At 37.2% G+C, this 15,590-nt stretch overlaps 1 protein-coding gene across 3 annotated transcripts; it reads right to left on the bottom strand.

The window, feature by feature from the left end:
- Window positions 1–6,585: 6,585 nt before the first annotated feature.
- Window positions 6,586–12,697, bottom strand: si:ch211-214p13.9 (cell surface glycoprotein CD200 receptor 1-A). Of its 3 annotated transcripts, none has more exons than XM_025903950.1 (7): window positions 12,262–12,697; window positions 11,046–11,184; window positions 10,248–10,556; window positions 9,083–9,349; window positions 8,909–8,996; window positions 8,771–8,813; window positions 6,586–8,648 (listed from the first exon to the last, which is right to left on the bottom strand). In XM_025903950.1, exons 3-7 carry the CDS (start codon window positions 10,495–10,497, stop codon window positions 8,580–8,582), a joined length of 717 nt encoding a protein of 238 aa, XP_025759735.1. In that variant the 5' UTR covers window positions 10,498–10,556; window positions 11,046–11,184; window positions 12,262–12,697; the 3' UTR covers window positions 6,586–8,579. The 3 variants fall into 3 exon arrangements, with proteins under 3 accessions (XP_025759735.1, XP_019208946.1, XP_019208947.1); XM_019353401.2 differs by having other exon boundaries at window positions 11,137–11,184; window positions 12,262–12,691; XM_019353402.2 differs by lacking the exon at window positions 11,046–11,184 and having other exon boundaries at window positions 12,262–12,693.
- Window positions 12,698–15,590: the final 2,893 nt, after the last annotated feature.

Genomic DNA, 15,590 nt, shown 5'->3' with positions numbered 1-15,590 from the left:
CTGGTAGTTCGGTACTTTGACTCAAGCAGTTCCATGAACTTTTTGGCCATGTTTGTTTGGTTTATGACTGGAGGTTCAGGGGAGTATGAAATGTTTTGTCATTGATTCTCTACTATAATTAAACCCCTATTTTCAAGTCCCCCATTGTGATCCGTAGTGCTGGAAGCATGTCAGCATTATTCACAGTTGTTTAGTTCTTTTACAGAAGTTGTTTCATTCACCTTTACATGGACCCCGAGCTTCTAAAGGTGGCTATTTGACCTGCTTGAAATTGTACACTAAAAAGCTCGCTTTCCAGTGCAGAGTAGAGACTGTTAGGAAGAAATTCAATGGGGCCCCTCTAACCAGCGTTCATCACCATTATCTCATAAATAATCTGGGACCAGTCAAACAACTGCTTGTCTGACTGGTGTACTTGTATCAGGTGTCTCTCCTCTACAGTTAAGATTATATTAACTGTGCATTATATTTAATGTGATCATAGCTCCTTTTTATAGTCATTAAGTAGCTTTCATTGTTGTCCATAGCTTCGTTTAAACAGGAGTGAGAGGAGGAAGGCGGGGCCCCCTTAGGGAGGTCAGGTGTCTTCTACTTTTATGGCAAGCTTTAAGCATTGATTCAACGTTTCAAAGTTTTTCAGCCCACAGGGCACTCCACTTGCCTGCAGCCTGCTTCGCCTCGTGGCAAGCAGCACTTCTGTGTATTACTTTTTTTTTTACTAACTATTTTCTTGTTTGGTAGTTTTGTCATTTGTTAGTTTCTAAAATAAATGATGTTAAAATTTGTTTTCTTTTATGGATATGTAAAAACAAACAAAAAAAATCTAAAAAGTAGTAATAAATTTGTAAGAAAATTCCACAATACAGTTCTAGAGCACTGCAATTTTTTTAAATGAAGATGCACTAGTTTTTTTTTTTAAACAAAACTCAACCATGCTGTTATTTTTGTTTTATTTTGTTTTATTAACTGTGGATCTAAGTGCTAACATGCACAAATTCACTATCTAAAGAAGAACACTTTAGCTTTGCCCCAGGAGTCTAACAGTAAATGAGGGATTTGTGATAGTTTTCTTCAGACTTAAAGTGGAAAATTGGATCAATTTTTACACAAAATAATCATCTTTCCTTCACACTCGGGTTACCAGTATACTTATATGAACAACTAATAATACCGAGCATGCTTCAGGCTTCAATATGCTGCAACTTGTGTACATACTTGTGTGCTAGAAATCTGAAGTATACACCAAAAGTGACTTTTGTTTTTCCTTTTTTTGCCCTGTCTGTGCAGCCAGCAGGTGGTGTAAGTTCACATTCACCTTCCATTGTAGTTTATAGACAATGCTTCTCAGTGTCATGTGAATCAGAGCATACTTTTCCAACAGCACCATCTGGTGGAACACTGTGTGTTACTTCATGTTGATATACCAGTATGTGTGTGTCTCTGTGCAAAAATAATATAACCATGTATTTCTCTTTTAGCTTTTGGTAGTTATCTATAGATAAAGATTTTGGACCACAGTGTCAAGAGAGTATCACACGTCTTTCAGATATGTCAGTTGCACACCCATGATACAAATCTCGTGTTCCACCACATCCTAAAGCTGCTCTACTGGGTTGAGATCTGCTGAGTACAGTGAACTCACTGTCATGGTCATAAACTGGCTGCAGATCCTTTTTAGATTTGTAACATTTTGTTATCGTGTTCAAAATGGCCTTCAAAATGTCATCATAATGGGATAGACATGGTCCGCAACAATATTCAGGTAGGCTGCGGTATTTAAAATTTGCTACTAAAGGGCCCAAAGTGTGCCACAAAAATATATACTACACCATTCCACCCACAAAAGTAGTGTGAATACAAAGTACTGATACAAAGTAGGATGGAGCCTTGCTTTTATTTTGTTTACACTGAATTCTGAATTTGCCATTTGAATATTGCAGTAGAAGTTAAGACCGGGAAACATTTTCCAATGTCCTCATGTGAATTGTAGGTTGTTTTTTGTTCCGAGCTGGCAGAAGTGACACCCAGTGTGCTCTTCTGTTGCTGTAGCCCATCTGCTTCAATGTTCAATGTGTTGTGCATTCAAAGATGCTCTTCAGCATACACTGGTGCAAACAATTGGTTTTTTTTAAACTATTTGTTTTTTTACTATTATTATAAGAAGACTGAACATTCTCCTCTGACTTCTGGCATCAACAAGACATTTTCAGCCAGAGAACTGCTGCTCACTAAATGTTTTCCCTTTTTCAGTTCATTCTCTGCAAACCCTGGAGATAAATATGGGGAGACAGACAGTTTTTAAAATGCTCAGGTCAAGTTCAAAGTCATTTAAATCACCATCTTCCTCAGTCTGATGTTAGTTTGAAATTCAGCAGGTTGTCTTGACCTTGCCTATCTATGCAGCTGGCTAGCTATCAAGCTAGCTATCTGGCTAACAATAGCTAGCTAGCTTGTATTTTCTTAAATACACAAACGTTCATAAGGCTGGCATTGTGAAGTGTACCGTTGTTGCAAACTAAGAAGTTAAGGTCCAAACCCATCAGTATGGATTCTGTCCACGTACTCCTGCTTCATCCCAACGACATGTTAGGTTCACTGTTTCTGCTAAATTGGTTTTAGGTGTGGACGTGAACGGTTGTCTGTCTCTCTCTGTGCCTGCTCAGGGAGAGCTCACCTCTCACCTGATGAAAACTAGTGTTCAGTGCACCCAACCCATCTCACTGAACTGTGGAAGAAAATGAATGGATGAAGCATATGCCCCCTTTTCAGCAAACAGTATTGTGTAATTCGATACTCTCTCTGAATACATTATCATACCATAAAAGATAAGGAATACTCACAATAGGATTTGTTTTTTTTTTTAAAAGAACATATTAATGCGTCAGTGTACCAGGGATTTTCTTAATCTAAGGATGATTTCTTATCCTTGTTTACAATCAACTGGGGGGGGGCTAGAGCCTGTTCCAGCTGTCACAGGGCAAAAGGGTACAGCCTGGACCGGTTGCCAGTTTTACATTTGCTCTTAAGGCTGACACATAGATCATTCACACTCGGATTCACACTTAAAGTCAGTTTAGAATCATCAATTAATCTAAACCCATGAACATGCAAACATGATCCAGGCCCCAGACTGGATTCAAACCCAGGATCTTCTTTGTGTATAACAACAGTTCCGTACCGTCACTAAATCAATATATTTCAAGCAAAAGTAAAGTCAATCAAACACAGAATTTACAGTGAAAACATATCAGTAAAGATGATTATCTGGTGTGATTATCTGATCATTTCTACATACATCTGCACAACGAAAATGATGTAAAAATCTTCAGTTTGTCCACTCTGACCTCATTCATTGAGCCTTTCCTGTACAGAGTGTTACTACGTGATGCATATCCAGACATTTCTCTGAATGAATATAAAGGTGTGGTTCTTTTTCCTGCTGACAATAAATAGTTTGTAAACCAAACCTGGACTTTCCATGTGGCAAAGATCACTGACTTCCTGTTGTTGCACATCAAAAAAATTTGCAAAATTATGCAAATGACAGCATACAGTGACAACAAAATACATTACAGTAACTGCTCACTGCTGTGGTATCTCGCAATGCAGATATTTCATGTTTGCTCAATGACAAATATTTTAAAATACAGCAAATACAGTAGGTGACGATGATGATGATGACCTTTTGTCTCACATAAAAAGCCAGCAAACCAATATATCCACATACATAGAAGTACATGCAAATTGAGTATTTCGAGTCAACAACGTGTTACAGCATTTCCACATTACTATCAATGTGTCAGATTATATTTTGTCTGCTGTTTGTTAGTACTGACTGTTTTCCTCTACATCAGTACAGTTATTTTCATATTGGTGTGATAGCACATTTGCTTCTCCCTCTCTCTCTCTCTCTCTCTCTCTCTCTCTCGCTCCCTCCTTCTCGCTCTGCCTCTCTTTTCTACCGCTTCCTCACTACTGTGGCCTTTATGCAGTTTGATGCAACGAAGCGATCAGCTCATATCTACTACAGCGTCAGGCCGAGGGGCCCTTCTCCAGCAACCGGGCACTCTGTGGGATCGTCATGGGAAACTGTGCTTCAGGGTAAGTCATCATACACACTCATACATTCATTCACATGTTCATATAAGTGGGGACTTTCATATATTACAAAGTTATTCATCAGAATGTGATGTATTCTAAAACACTCCTTTAACTGTTGTAAATGTAGAAAATAGATTTAATGCATTTGTGAATTAACTGCAGCGAAAATATTTAGAAGCAAAGACAAAGTTTAAATGAAATGATTGTGCAGTTTTTTACAAGAAGCTTCTGCATTTCCTCTAGCAAGGAAACAGTGGTTATGAGATAAAAATAGCCCTGGTTTCTGGTTGTGTTCTTACAAGAACTAAGTCAAATACAAAGAACATATTTTGCTGTTACATTACAGATTCAATATATTACCATGTGAGATGTTAAGTCTAGAAATATGCAAAGCTTGATGTCCTCTTTGGTTATTCACTGCCATATTCAGTTGGTTATAAACAGGTGTTGATTGTAGGTCTATGTAAAGTGTTTCCTGTTGCAGCACAGGCGCTTATTTGTTAAAGCTGTCAAGGAAACACTGCTGTTGACTAAAGCCCACACCTGATGCCACAGATAATATTTTTTACAGTCTATTGAAGTGAAAGACATATTACTGAATAAGCAGTATTATCCAAAGGTATGGGGGCTTTATTCTTCTGTGTGTGCTAACATTGTGGTCCTATAGCTTATCGTTTCAATTTGCTTTATTTTCAGAAAGAAGAAAGAGAAAGGTAAAAACTGTTTTGTATTACTATTTTTTATTGCTTTTGTGTTACTTTCTCCAGTATAAAATGTAATAAATATCATAAACAAATAAACTATTATAAGTTTATGATATATTTCCACATTTCCTCTTTCAGGGGATTCTGAACCAGATGATAAGACCGTGAATGACAAGGTAGACATCCCCGCATTAATCTTGGTTCTATTTCAGTTGACCATAAATCTTCACCGTTATCAGCTCATGATTTTCATAGGACATGGGTGTGTTCCGCTTTGGATTTACATACTTGGAGAAGATTAACATGAGGCTTCTGCCGTAAAACAAACTCCACAGGAACCCACGGCATCTAGACACATTTCAAAATGTGCCAGCTGTAGAAACGCAGTATAAAAGTTGACTAAATTATTTGATGGGCATGATACGAGTAGATGACCACCCATCTCACTCTCTCTCTCCCGACAGCCCAATGAAGATGTAACGTATGCTTCTATTAACCACGAGAACGCCAAAGGAGCAAGACAAGGCAGACCACCGACAAACCAGATCACCGACGACGACTGCGACTATGCTACAGTTAATATTCCTGAAGCACTTCAACCTCACTCTGAATCTGAGTGCTCATCTAAAGACGAATGTGCAGATGATTATGTACTTATGGGGTAAACAGACGGAAGTGGAAACATTTGTTCGGTCAAGTCAGTTACAGAAAAATGTCTGATGCCGGAAAAAAGGCATGCAAGAACTTGTTTGCACTTGAATTGTCACTTTACTTTTTATATTTTTAGCTTAATCAAGAGCAGATCTTGATCATCAAAGAAACTGCCAAAAAGAGAAGATTCACAGACAACAACAGCTGATTGCGGAAGCATGTACATTAACCAGAAAGAAGTTTCTCTCCACAAATGAAGAAACGTTGTAACCAGAACATGGTGGTGGTGTTCCTTCCTCAAGAAGACAAACTCACATTGCAGACGAACCCGTGAGAGACAATACGATTCTTGAGACATTGGGACATTACTAAAAGATTTGAAAACTAAGAAGAAAGCCAGTAAGCTTTCATCAATTCTGGACCTCTCTGAGAAGGGCGATGCAACCAAATCAGGAAATACAGAAGTTTGTGGCATGCACTTACTACTTACATGTGAATCGATGAAATCTTAAAGCCACCATGTGTGACATTTTAATGTGAATTTGAAAATGTTCCAAACAGAAGTTTTATTTTGTTTTGTATCTTTAGCTCTGTGTGTGGTTACGTGATTTATGTTTTGGCCCCAAATTCCTAAAACATCGAGGCATTAGCACAAATTCAAAACTTGCTCCTCTTTAAAGAGAAGTTTCGCTGAAGAAACTCAGCCACACCTTGGCACACCACAACTGAAAATCTGAAAATGTGCACCGCATTCTCAGACATTCTCACCAAACATTTTGCTTGCATAGGAAAGAAAAGTGGATCAAGAACTGGTATTTTGTGGTTTAATAGCGTGCATGTGCAACAATAATGGCAGAACTGTTTGGGGGTTTTTGAGAGACAAATTTGTTGATATGAATGCATCTGCTGTAAGGTGCTGTGCAGGAAGGTTTGATCATTATCTAGAGTCTGTTGCAGGTGGTTGGTGTTGATACAATGCCAACTCTTTGCTGCATCATTAACCAGTTTCACAACACCCCATATTGAGTTCCCTCAGAAAGCGTTTTAAAACTTAATACTGCCCAAATGTGCAACCAAATACCAAAACCGTTTGTAAAATTTGATGTATTGCCACATTATAAAACGATAGTCCAGACCACACATTTTAATACATAGTCAGAAGCATTTTACAGCATGTAAGAAGCACCCACCAGTCCCATTATACTACAAACACACCGAAAGGCTGAGAAGTTGTTGGTTTTTTTTAATTCCTTGTTTGTTTGTTTGTTCTTTGAGAGATTGTTGTTCTTTGAGAGATTGTTGTTCTTTGAGAGATTGTTTTTATGTGCCTTTTTATTTGAATCTGTCTAATCAACAGAATTATTTATACATTTAACTTTATGGCAGAGTACTGTTATTTACCTTATCTGTTTTTATTATGCTGTATGAATAAACTGCATGTCTGAAAACTGAAAGAAGAGGAAGAAAAAATAATCTTTTCAATTTAAAACAAAAACCAGTTTTGCTATTTGCTTCTGCTTTTAAGAGGAAATCATGTTAATGTTCTAAGTCACTGAAAGAGTTCAAATAGTCAGACTGTGAAGATAGGGATATATTTGTGAGGCAAATGTTAGTTCTGTCATTATAACGGAAAGACAGTTATAGTCACTGCAGCTCTTGCCTCTGATCTACTGTCTATTACTTACTAAGGCTACTGAAAAGAACAAGTGTGAAGCCACTGACATACAAATATATACATATATTTATATATATATATATGGAGAGAGAGAGAAAGACTTTTCTTGGTTTAGATCATTGTTAGTGAGTATAGTGTTGGTGATCATGCCAGAATTGATGAATGAATGCAGAAATGTGCCATCAGGTTTTCACCCACCATGCAAAAGCGTTTGGAATGAGGCTGAATGGGAACATATTCATTTTTCAGAATGACAATGATCCCAAACACACTGCCAATGGAAAACTGTCATGGCTTGGCCTCCCCAGAGCCTGGACCTCAACATTATTGATGCAGTGTGGGATCATCTTGAAAGAGAACAGAATAAAAGGCAGCCAACATCCAAATAAGAGCTTTCAATGTCCTTCAAGAAGCCCGGAGAATAATTCCCAAAGACCAAATAATGGCTTTCAAGCTCGGACGGTAAGATTGACTGCTATCACTGAAATTATTCAGGCACCTTGCATCATTTAATCCTGTAGCAACATTAATTCTATTATTCACCAGTAGAGGGCAGAATAGTCCCTTTTCTAGTTTCTTTTCTCGGAACTGTATTAGTCACTGTTATTGTACTGAGGTGAATCTTTATACAGTCACTATGAAAAAGGTGACAGTTAGTATTGATTGTATTTTTAGTGTGTGCCCTCAAACAATGAAAAAGTCACCTTGACAGATATCACTGTAAAAATGTTGAGAACAACTGTTTTGACTCTTTTTGGTGTATCTTTCTGAGTTGCTCTGATGCAGCATTACTAGTGTTGTTCCTAAGTCTGAAGAATGTGGCTAAAATGAAGTCAGCATTTATACATGTACTTTAATACAAAGAATCATATCATCTCACATTAATACATAACATAAATACTTCACATGGCATTGTCCACATTACCTTGAGACAGCTGTGTGATTAAAATGCATGTTTTCATTGCTTGGTGCTTGTACTGTACCCACTCCAGCATGATTCTATGTAAGAGATGATTATCTATTATCTATTTAATGTATTTAATGTATAAATAAGTGTATTTGTACATAATTGTAGCCAATATATTTCATCAGCATTATCAAAAGTCTGTAGTTCTGTAGTCTTACATGCTGCATGTGGCTCAAGAGCCTCCTCATTTCAGCAGTTCAGTGCAGTTTTTAGTTAATGTTCTCCTCGAGACCCACACAAAGTGGTGGGCAGACATCAGGTACATCCCCCGTTCCATTAGTTAAGTGTTTATTAGGATACATTTAAAGTGAGAAACTTTCCTCTTTCAGAGAAAATCTTTGATCTTTCCCTCTCTTTACTATTTCACCCTTTCTCAGTTTCACAGCCCTCAGTTTCTCACAAAGACTTGTTGCATTTAAGCTGTGATGCATGTGCATAGGCTTTTTTCTTTTTCTTTTGTCATTGTGAACATATCTGCAGATCAGTTATAGATAGAGTTCACACGTTGAACATAGCTGGCATAGGGCTCCACTTCCTCCACATCCTCTATCTACAAAAAAAAAAGGAAAAAAGAAAAGACAAAAGAGATAGAACAGAGGGAGGCCTCTTTAACAAAACATGACAAAGTGCAGTTAACAACCAGAACTATAAAATACAGGCAGTTTTACCTACCGGTGGGGATTTGGAGAACGAGGTATCTGACCGTTGGTGTTGCCTAGCAAAAGTTACACAAACATGTTCAGTAACCTAGACACTCTCAGAACACAAGTTATTATTTTGATTCAATTTCTGTTAAATTAAACCTGTTACCTCCGCTTCATGACCACAAAAAATAAGACTCCTGCCACAAATGCAATTATTATCCCAGGTATGAGTGCATACAGCCAGTGAGGACCAACTGTAGGGAGACAAATGAAATGTTTGTTAATATTTTAAATGCACATGGTCGTGTAACTTTTGTGCCTCAGTTTGTAGAAGCCTGACCTTTGACTTTTTGAAATTCTGGAAACAGAATCTCAGTCAAGTTCTGGTATCTGATGATGCAGCTCAGGTTTTTTGGATCCATGCCTTCAGGAAGCTCCAGACGACTTTCTACTGTAAAAAGTCCATTTTTCCCAGGCAATTTTTGCACAGGAGAATTTTGTGCATGACTCCAGCTGATGCTGGCTGCAGGATTTCCATTTTCAGCTCTACATACTGCTACCGTTGTGTTGTCTTTGTGCTCTAACCAGGCTTTCATTATAGGAGTAGCTAAATCAGGAGAGACAAAAAAAGAAACAACAACAAAAACAAATCGTTTAAGCTTGCTTTACGTTTAACCACATCACAAAATGGGATTTGCAAGGCATAGTGTGCTCTATTTTCATTTTTCTTTGTTTTTCTTTTTCAAACAAATATCTAAATGTGCTAAATGAAGAATGTTAACAATGAAGTCAATGATCCATCTAGAGCAGGGTTGTCAAACATGAGGCCCGAGAGCCAGAATCAGCTCCAATCCAGCCTACTGGATAGATTTTAGACTAGTTCATTCAAGTGTATTTTCATTCAATGCATTATACAGTTTTTCCTATTGATAAGGGACCTCCTCTATTGTATTTCATACTACGCCAAAGTCATTAAGTAACAAGTAAACAATAAAAATTAAAAAGCAAAATCTACTATAGAAAGTTCTGTTTTTTACAATTGGTCCACGGGTGGAATTGAGCTTTTTCTGTAATTTTAGACATGCTGTCAGATGTCTTTTATCTGCTGCAGCAGCATTTGAATGTATCGTGACGTGCCGCTGAAAGCGCACTTCTGTTTCTTAGATTAAATGAGATTAAATGTAGTTAAAAAATCTTTACACTTTTTTTACACTTTCCTGGTTCCGATGACTTCAGATCAAAGTGAGCTGTATGTTGACCGTGATGTTAAATAGGCTTAACATCCCAGCTCTAGAGTACGAGGGGTGTGTTTGTGTCTAAAAAGGCAAATGGGATTAAAATGTGCCATTGAAAAGACTTTGCAGAGCAACACAAATGCATATCCATGTTACTCCCTTATGAGCTATAAGCTGAATGGTAGATAGATATTTCAACTATCTGCATTCGTATATATCAATAGACGTACCAAGTGTGGTGTGTGAATAATGTGAAAGCAGAAGTCTTACCTATGATTTTCACGTAGATTTTACAATTAGTAGCTCCTCCTCTGTAAGCAAACTCACACGTGTAGATCCCCACATCATTTTCTGAGAACTTTGGGATATGTAGATATGGCTGAGCACTGGATGTGTTTCGGAGTGACTTTCCATCATTGCAGGTGTCTGTGTTTTGACCGTGGCTTTCAAAGTTTATCTCACAAGAGGCTTTGTTAGTAAAGTTTATTTTCCAGATAACATAAAATGTCTCATTCCACATCTTATCGCTGCACGTCAAATAAACATCACTCCCATTACTGAAAAGTTCATTTCTGCGTTCTGGAAAAAAAAAGGGAAGTGTGAATGCATCTTACAGATCATTAAAATAAAATTGTGGTTTTTTTCTGTCACAATACAACAGGTGTGCTACTATACAGAGAAAAAATGCAAAGTATTTAACAAATATGTTTACTTAAAGCTTTAAACACTATTATAAAATAAATTGTAACATTGTTTATTTTTTTTGTAACAATTGTGAGATTTGTCCAATTAGCAGTCCAAAAGAAAATTATTTTATATATTACTACGAAACAATTTTACAAAAAAAGAAAATGTAAAAAAAAGAGGAGAGGGAAGTAGAGAACAAAAAGCAGTAAAGAATCAGACTGATAAGTAACGCCTTTTTCAAAAAGTATTGAAGTGCTTTAAAGCACTTTTGTCTTTCGCTTTAATGCATTTCAAGTAAAGAAAAGTGTGCAATGGTTGAAAAGTGCACAATGGTTAAAACACAATAAGCAGTAGAAAAGGAATTAAACATAATGTACTGACATTTTCACATTTTGCTGGTCACACTTTCTCACTTCATATTTTACTCATAGTGAACAGAAGCAGTATAGAAACACGGGGGAAAGACTTTTACCAATGATAGGAGGAGAAGTGGTGTTCACAGGGGTGCTTTCATTAGTTCCTGAGAGAGACGAAGGTGAATTAAGGAAAAAGTTAGTAGAATGTTTCAGTAATTAAGTAGCAACAAAATATTCATTCTGAAGTGCTCAGTCAGCAGAGCAGCAGTGATGGTCGTCTGTTAGTTGAAGTTTAATTGGTTAAGATGTAACATGAATTAAATGGCCATGCAGGACGGTTAAACAACAAAGAGCTGTGAGACACACTGCACGTTTTTAAGCTTTTGAAAAAAAACAAACATGACAGTCACCAAATGTGGGGCGATAAAATGTCACAGTTAAAGTTCAACTCCTTATAAAGCCCACAAATGTTAATCACAATCTTCCACGTTACCCAGAAGCTAGAGACACAATCGGTATTTCGTATAAGTGAAACGGAAAATTCAAGATGGATATGTTCAGTGAGTTGTTTACATCTGACAGGTGTAAAACCAAGACCACGCAGAAAGTGAGTGAACAAAACCACAACTCTAAAACAGAGACCCCCTTACAATGCAGAAAGAGCTGCATCATAGTGTTACCCAGATGCGAAATCAAGATTTCCACTGCAGCTACAGTTTGGTACGAGGCAGTTTGATCATTCAGAAAAGACGGGGCTGACTTCTGTTACGGAACACTTTTTCCCCCTGCCAGTTTCTGCTCTGGCCCACTTTCATGCATAGTCTTTCCACACACTGTCTACACTGTGAATCAGAGTACAACCATTTCACTGAAATCTCAGGAGGCCCACAACCACTTACAGTTTACAACTCACCCACTTTATAGTAATAAGCCACAAATTTAACACTAATGTAATAATGATTAATAATCATAATCATAATCATAACCTCTGTGATTATGCATGCTACATATATTTGACACTACAATCGCAGAGTATAATGACGTGGACAGAAAAAGGGTAAAAAATTACATTTTCAAGATTTAAAAATGTCTCTGTTAAATCACTTGTGTCGTAAACCACATGAACCCGCATGGAGTTTGTCATTGTGTATTATATTTGCGAAGGTTGCTCACTCTTAAGAAAATGTAAGTAGTGAAAGCTCAAAAAACAAATGCAAGAAAAATGAGTTAACATGTCAAACCTGATTCCACGCTCCGCGTTTCAGACAAGAGCAGGATCAAGACATAAATCCACATAGTCTCCTTCATCGCTGCGTGTCTTCGAGTGCTCCTCTGTAAACTTGCTGTTCACACCGTAAAACCTCAAGTATGGCCTGACATAAACCGTCAGTGCTAGACTCTCTAAAGTAACATCAAACCAAGATGCACTTTCTTTCTCCTCCGTTATCTTGCCATTTCATTTCCTTGCTATTCCCAACAAGCTCTGGATTTAAGTGAAGCATGTCCTCCAACAAAGACTTCAGACAAACCTGAAGTCCTTTGTGACACAGTAATATATACATCGTGTGACTAACAAATCCCTCCCTTTTCTTTCTCATCCCCTCTCCAAACCGCTTTCCACTGAGACATCTTGCCTTTTTCTCCCACACAGGATGACGTTTGATAAGTCAAGACACCCATTTCCTTTCTTGTCAGACACATAGCTGTGCTCTCTAAAGTAGTATGTAGTGAAGTAGTATGTGTGAACATACACATAAAAAATAGTTGTATGGACGCTACAAAGAGCAACGTTATGAAATTGTTTCAACTTTCGTCTCCACATTCATAGTCACAGGTGATGATTCATCACGAGCTTACTGGAGTTTTGCAATTGTACTTTGTATGTTACACTCACATTTATCCATTCTTGTGACATAAATGAAGCATTCTACGTATTTGAGCTTAGTTCAGCTTAGTTTAGTCAGTATTTCGAAAGATTTGATGAGAGAAATGATTTCTGCTGAGTAGGACAAATGTTTGTCTTGCTGTGGTCTCATATTTGCTGGTGTAAGAACATTTTGCTGTATAAGGCTCATGCTATGCATGCTTGCCTACATGCAGCGTTAATGTGGGTGCAGGTGTTATTACTGACTCCATCTCCAGTTTGCACATTGCACACATTAACTGAAAACAAATGGTGCAATCATTCTGCTTGTATGCGGTTATGGTCTCCAAGCCGTATGCGGAGTTTGTGGTCCACAAATACATCGTGCAATGAGAAATCTTGATATTAGCTGTCCCATAAAAGTTCAGATAGGGCAGATGAGCAACGATAGCTTGGCTTATCCTTTTCTTGTGGGTATTCTAAGTGTGACAAACAGTGAAAACTGTGAAACAAAGGCAAAAACGGTGAATAAATTTTCCTAGTATAAACTCATACATCGCATACCTTAACCAGCCAGAGTTTGATTCATCCTTTCCTAATTTCATCTAGGGCTGGGACCTTGAAAAAAGAGGGGTATTTAAATGAATAACTGCCGTTCTCCTTTTTCTTGGATCTAATATTAGACAGTGTTTATTTCATGTATAGACAGAAATTCAGCTGACTATGAGTTGGCACACATGGGACAAGGAACTAGTTCTTCCAAAAAATTGCAAATCCTTCAGCTATTAACTATTGTTGCTTTGGTCAGCAGTATTGCACACATATCCCAAAAAAGGAGAGAAAAAAAACAACAAGAGCTCACATTTTGGGCTTTAACGATAAGAAGCACAGACTGTGCATGTGTCTATGCATGGGTGCACACACTGCTTCCCTTTGATAAGTGACTTCCTGTTGATGTCAAAATCATGCTTTTTTGGCTACCCAAAAATATAACCCGGAGGGTAAGAAAAAAAACAGAAGTCAGACAATTTTGGTCTGCTCCACGTAATTCTTTGTGTTTTGTTTTTTTCTTCTTCTTTAGTTTTTTTCTGAGGTTTGAGCAAGCAAAATTGCCTGGAAAGTTTAGGGGTTCAGAAGAAAACAACTTTATATATAATGTCATGCTGTGTCATCACTGAGAGCCTAAAGCCTTGTATCTACCCTGATAACCACTTGCTTGTTGTGAAGTCCCCCTGCCTTTCATTTGGTCAGCTGAAAAGCTGTTGGTTGCTTTTATTACATTTTTCAGTTCAGTCTGACACCAAGTAAAGAGATTTGAAACATTAGACTTCATAGAAGAGTACAGCATGCTGCTGATACCTCTGTGTTCACTGTATGGTCCAGTAAAATCCTCAGTGAAGGTCAGTGTGCTAGTGCCTCGATCATATTTAAAAAGAAAGGCAGCGTGCTTCAGATTCCAGTGCTTTTTATTGGTTTTTGTGTCTTTTTTACATGAAGCAAATCCTCTTGATCACTGACGAACAGTACGTGTGCTATCATACAGCTTTTTCGATTTGCTGTGACTGTGTAGTCATACAGAGACTTTTCATCAAGCATGGAAATAATTTTCTGGTCATCCGGTATATGTAGATGGGGATCAGATCACTCTTGTTTTTCATTTTCTTGTGTGCTACTGCTTCTTGCTACAAACACAGCTATTAAATCAGCTAAGTATTAACTATGTTGTTTATCTGACAGAACATAGAGGGTGTTTTTCTTTGGGTTTATTTTAGCTATATTATTTCCACTTCTTGTAGGGTCACCTTTTTAGTCTTCACACTGTCAGACAACTCCACCCTAGTCTAGATGGAAACTTTTATCATCTCTGACTCATATGTGAGGTCGTTTGTGCATGTTGATGTTAAAATGTCCTAAGTAAGAAGCTGACACTTTACTTTTGAATTCTTGCATTTTTGTCGTTATGGAATAAATATAGTTACATTTCATGACCAGGTATATTCTACATTCTTTCACACTGATGTAACCCTGGTTCCATACATATATATTTTTCTCTATGTTGTAGATATATTTTGATTAGATTTTTCATTTTTAGGAACTACGTTTTCATTCCTCCTTCGTTCTACTAATTCTTAAAGACTGCTGTCCTAAATTTTACAGTTGTTGCTGTCTTACTTGGGGGGGGGGTTAAATAAAAAGAGGTCAAATTCGTAACCTTTTATATCCTGCATTGTTTGTATATTGATTTGATGTACTGTTTGTGTATATGTATTTTTGCTTTATTGTATATTTTGATTATATTACTGCATTTTGTAGCATTTTTTTTTACTTTCTTTTTTTCTTTTTTAAAAAATAAGATAAAATAATTAATGTGGACACTTACTCGCCATTAGTTGATAAAGTTGATTCTTAAAGACTCCTATCCAAACTTTTAAGTCTTTGCTGTCTTACATGAACTGATACTAGGAAAAAAATACTGACCTACTTAAAGAGTTTAACTTCTGTGATGTACCCACGGCCTAAGGCATAATCATTTTAGCAGATGCAGCAGATTTTGGTATGTAGGCTATATTGCGGGTCATGTAGGTTGTGACTTTTGTGGTACTGTAGGCTGGTAAAAAAGTACAAAAATTCATTCTACCAATTTTGAAAGTTATTCAACTAGGCTTTTAAATCCTGCTAATTAAAAACAATAATATAACCCTTCAT

Source organism: Oreochromis niloticus, linkage group LG16, assembly GCF_001858045.2.
Source record: "Oreochromis niloticus isolate F11D_XX linkage group LG16, O_niloticus_UMD_NMBU, whole genome shotgun sequence".
Taxonomy (NCBI): domain Eukaryota; kingdom Metazoa; phylum Chordata; class Actinopteri; order Cichliformes; family Cichlidae; genus Oreochromis; species Oreochromis niloticus.
Note: the sequence above shows the minus strand (reverse complement) of the source record. Positions and strands in the feature narration are given on the sequence as shown.